Source organism: Microtus ochrogaster, unplaced genomic scaffold (assembly GCF_000317375.1).
Source record: "Microtus ochrogaster isolate Prairie Vole_2 unplaced genomic scaffold, MicOch1.0 UNK101, whole genome shotgun sequence".
NCBI lineage: Eukaryota > Metazoa > Chordata > Mammalia > Rodentia > Cricetidae > Microtus > Microtus ochrogaster.
In genome coordinates this window covers 685,558-689,405 of record NW_004949199.1, presented here as the reverse complement: position 1 = coordinate 689,405, position 3,848 = coordinate 685,558, and the positions used below count along the sequence as shown (strand labels likewise).

The window sequence follows — 3,848 nt, the reverse complement described above, 5'->3', positions numbered from 1 at the left end:
ATCTCCATTCCTTTGTATAAGTAGCCAATATGCAGAAACATCTTCTACCACGGACTCTTGGTGCTACCTTGGTCTGGGACTCAGGTGATTTTCACTCTCTTTACTGCCCTCCTTTATGATCTCTTCAGTCTCATCCTGAATCTCATAGCACCCTGCTTGAGATTTTCTCATCACCTTAGGCATTTGATTTTTAGTTCTGACCTAGTTCTTCAACATATTCACTAGGTTGTTAGAAGAGAGGCTACTTGTATTGAAGTTAGGATCAGCTATGATGATCATAAATATGTAGAACATATTTTAATGCTTTTGACAATAATTTAAATGGATTCAAATTGTAGATATGTACATGAATTGCTTTAAACTTTGATTTGCCAGATTTTATATGAACATGATCTCCTGTCAGTCTGTTCCATACCTAAAATAAGGATCTAAAACTTGTAGTTAAAGTATGTGCAGGTTTGCAACAATTTTCTATAGCTGCCCTAGAAAAGGAAAAGCTACTTGAGATGATCACATGTTCATGTGTAGGACAGTCTACGGGAAAAGTGAAGATACACTAGGAAATCCCACTTAGACTTAGAGGCTTTCCAGCCAGAAGCCAGATTCTAAAGTGACAGAAGTGTCCCAACACATTACCACTGCTGCAGTGGAAGTCCTGGCCACCAGGGGGAGCTCACACCTCACCTAGAAAAGGACTCCAGATATCAAATGCAGAGAGGACAGGAATCCATTCAAAATAAACCCTCAAGGGAAAAATCCTATCATGTGGTGTAATATTTTTGTTTGTTTGTTTTATTTTGTTGTTGCATGACTTATGAAGCCTGCTTTAATGACTTCCAGGACTACCAATCCATCAATGCTATCACCCTAAGAACTGGGCACACCTACACCAATCATCAACAGGAAAACTCTCAAAAAGACTGGAAATGAATAAACATAGGATCAAAGTTGTGAAACATATATGAATATGGTTGACATATATATGTTCAATATCCTTAGACATCAGAGAGCAAAAAATACAAAGTGTTTCTTTAATTTATTCACTCAAAGCAGAATGTTTTTCATCACAAAAGTAAATATAAAATAATGGTGAAGGTACAAAGAAATAATATTTACAGTTTATAATAGAAAGGTGCATTGGTAAAGAAATTTTAGAACTCAATACAGATGTTATTAAAAATTAGAAATAAAACGATGTATTCAATTACACCACTAATAGTAAACTCACTGAAGGGCTATGAAAGTTACCACATTGTATTCACACCTCACTAATTGCAGAAACCCAAGGAAGAGTTACAGTAAGTGGACAGCAAGGGCATTTTTTTTGTTTTTCTCTCCTTAAAATGTTTTGCCTTTAAATGCAGAAAACAAGCCAGACCTACTATGGACTTGTTATGCTTTTCGCTGAAATTTCCAAAGCAAAATGGATATAGACGTGTAGTTATTTATTTAAACCTTAGTTACTTTCCTGGGAAAACAAGAGAAACCTACTGCCGTGATTAATAGGATCCAAAAGTCACAAGAAGTTGGTGTCTTTCAAAGAGAATAAATTCAACAAGTGAAAAATAATAATTCAAACATTCTCTGCTTATGTAGTATGTCATGATTTCAAGATTCCTCATTCTGTGACTTATTGACCAAACACCATAGAATGTCATATCTTCAAGGAGTGAAGAGAAATGAAGCACATCTGTGTGTGGCTTAGAGTCCAGGCAGGAGACTTGTTGATTGTCCCAGATGTGTAAACTTTGGCTCCTAAAGGATCTTAAAATTAAAGGTGAATTCATTCAAAAGTATGATAAATACATAACACCAAAATGTTAAAATAGTCAAACAAGTGTAAAATTGGATTTCAGTATGCTTTGTCACATATATAAGGCTAATTCTGGAGAGCAGTCATATTTCTTCAATGTATATTTGTCAGAAAAGAGAATCAAGTCTAGGAATTTGTGCATTCTACACTACTGAGCTAAAATTTTTAACAAAAGTTCTAGATTTTAATAATTCTATTCAACATTAATTGAGCTTTATATAAATTCTTTAAAAATATTCAAAATAATATTATATCTGTAATCACAGTTTTAGACATGGTTAAGTCATAAAATTTAAAGAGTTAACACATCTACAAAGGATAAAATACAACATTGTAACTCTGTTATTGAAAAGTAATTCATCTAGTTATTTTTGTGTTGTAAACTAAAACTGCACCCTCTATTGTTTCAACCCTAGAGCTGATTATATAGCAGGAAGGGAGAAATGCAAATTGTTCTCCTCCATCCTCATGAAAACCAGCCCAATCCTGACTCTGTCACTCTAGCAGTGGAGCCCATTGCTGAGTTCCCCTTTCTTCCCATTGAGAGATCAACACTGAACACAGACCTCTCACCATGAAGTTGTGGCTAAACTGCATATTTCTTGTAAATCTTTTAAAAGGTAATTTATGGGAAGAAGATATGCTGAGTGTGTGGGAGCATGAGTAAGAGGTGGGAATTAGTAAGAGGGATGGTGTGTGTGTGTAACATTTTCCTCACCGGAATTCTCTATTATTGAAGGTATCCACTGTGAGGTGCAGCTGGTGGAGTCTGGAGGAGGATTGGTGAAGCCTGATGGTTCCCTGAAACTCTCCTGTGTAGCCTCTGGATTCACCTTCAGTAATTATTATATGCACTGGGTCCGCCAGCCTCCAGGAAAGGGACTGGAGTGGGTTGCCCTTATTAGAAACAAAGCTAATAGTTACACAACAGAGTACAGTGCATCTGTGAAGGGCCGGTTCACCATCTCCAGAGATGATTCCAAAAACACCCTCTACCTTCAAATGAACAGTCTGAGAGCTGAGGACACTGCTACTTACTACTGTACAAGAGACACAGTGAGGGGCCTTCAGTGTGAGCTCATACACAAACCTTCATGCAAGATTGCTCAGGACCAAGAGTGGGTGGACAAGGCCAGAGAAACAGACAGGATGTTTATTGATCCATTCACTAATTTCTCAGGAAAGTCGTCTAGAATTTATATGCTGTATCAAACACAGAAGTCTCTATGTTGAACAGTGGCAATTTTACAGAATGGCTGAGCTATGAGAAATTGTAAAGTGGGTGTAAATTTCTCTTTGCCAGTAGCAAAGTTAAGGAGACAAGAACAGAAGATATTAAAAACAGACATATTTTATTTGCATGCATGCATTGCATTTTGACATATTTCTTTGAAACTTGTTATTCCACATTTTAAGAATATAAACTTCTACAATAGATGACACTTTTGGGTTTTTTTGAAAAACACATTACAATTTTAATCTAAAGTGCTACTTTGAGACTTAAAGATATTACAGCATTGCAATTCTCATATTTGAAATTTGTTTGTATAATATAAAGCTATTACTTTAAACAAAATGTAAGAATAGTTATTTTTTTAAATTTGGGTTATTTTACAAAACCATTTCATAAATGTTGATAAGTCCATTTGAGTTATACTATGTACTACTAAGTCGACTAAAATAATTTTATAGTTCCATTTATGATGAACATTTTTTTTTTCTAGACAGGGTTTCTCTGTGGTTTTGGAGCCTGTCCTGGAACTAGCTCTTGTAGACCAGGCTGATCTCGAACTCACAGAGATTTGCCTGCCTCTGCCTCCCAAGTGCTGGGATTAAAGGCGTGTGCCACCACCGCCCGGCTATGATGAACATTTTTACAGTGACATTGGAAAAACATAGAATTCTTCCACAGCTTTTACATAATTCAAAGACTTACTATTCATTATGAAAATTTCTTATTTCCACACTACTTTTAAATTGTGTCATTAGCTTATAGTCCTTAACTTAGTATTAAATAAAATTAATAATTCCTTCA

At 35.5% G+C, this 3,848-nt stretch overlaps 1 gene segment (V, D, J or C); it reads left to right on the top strand.

Moving 5' to 3' along the window:
• The first annotated feature begins 2,357 nt into the window (after positions 1-2,357).
• LOC101996398 lies at positions 2,358-3,046 on the top strand. The segment is given in 2 exon segments: positions 2,358-2,433; positions 2,553-3,046. Coding segments are annotated over 2 exon segments (540 nt in total).
• Positions 3,047-3,848: the final 802 nt, after the last annotated feature.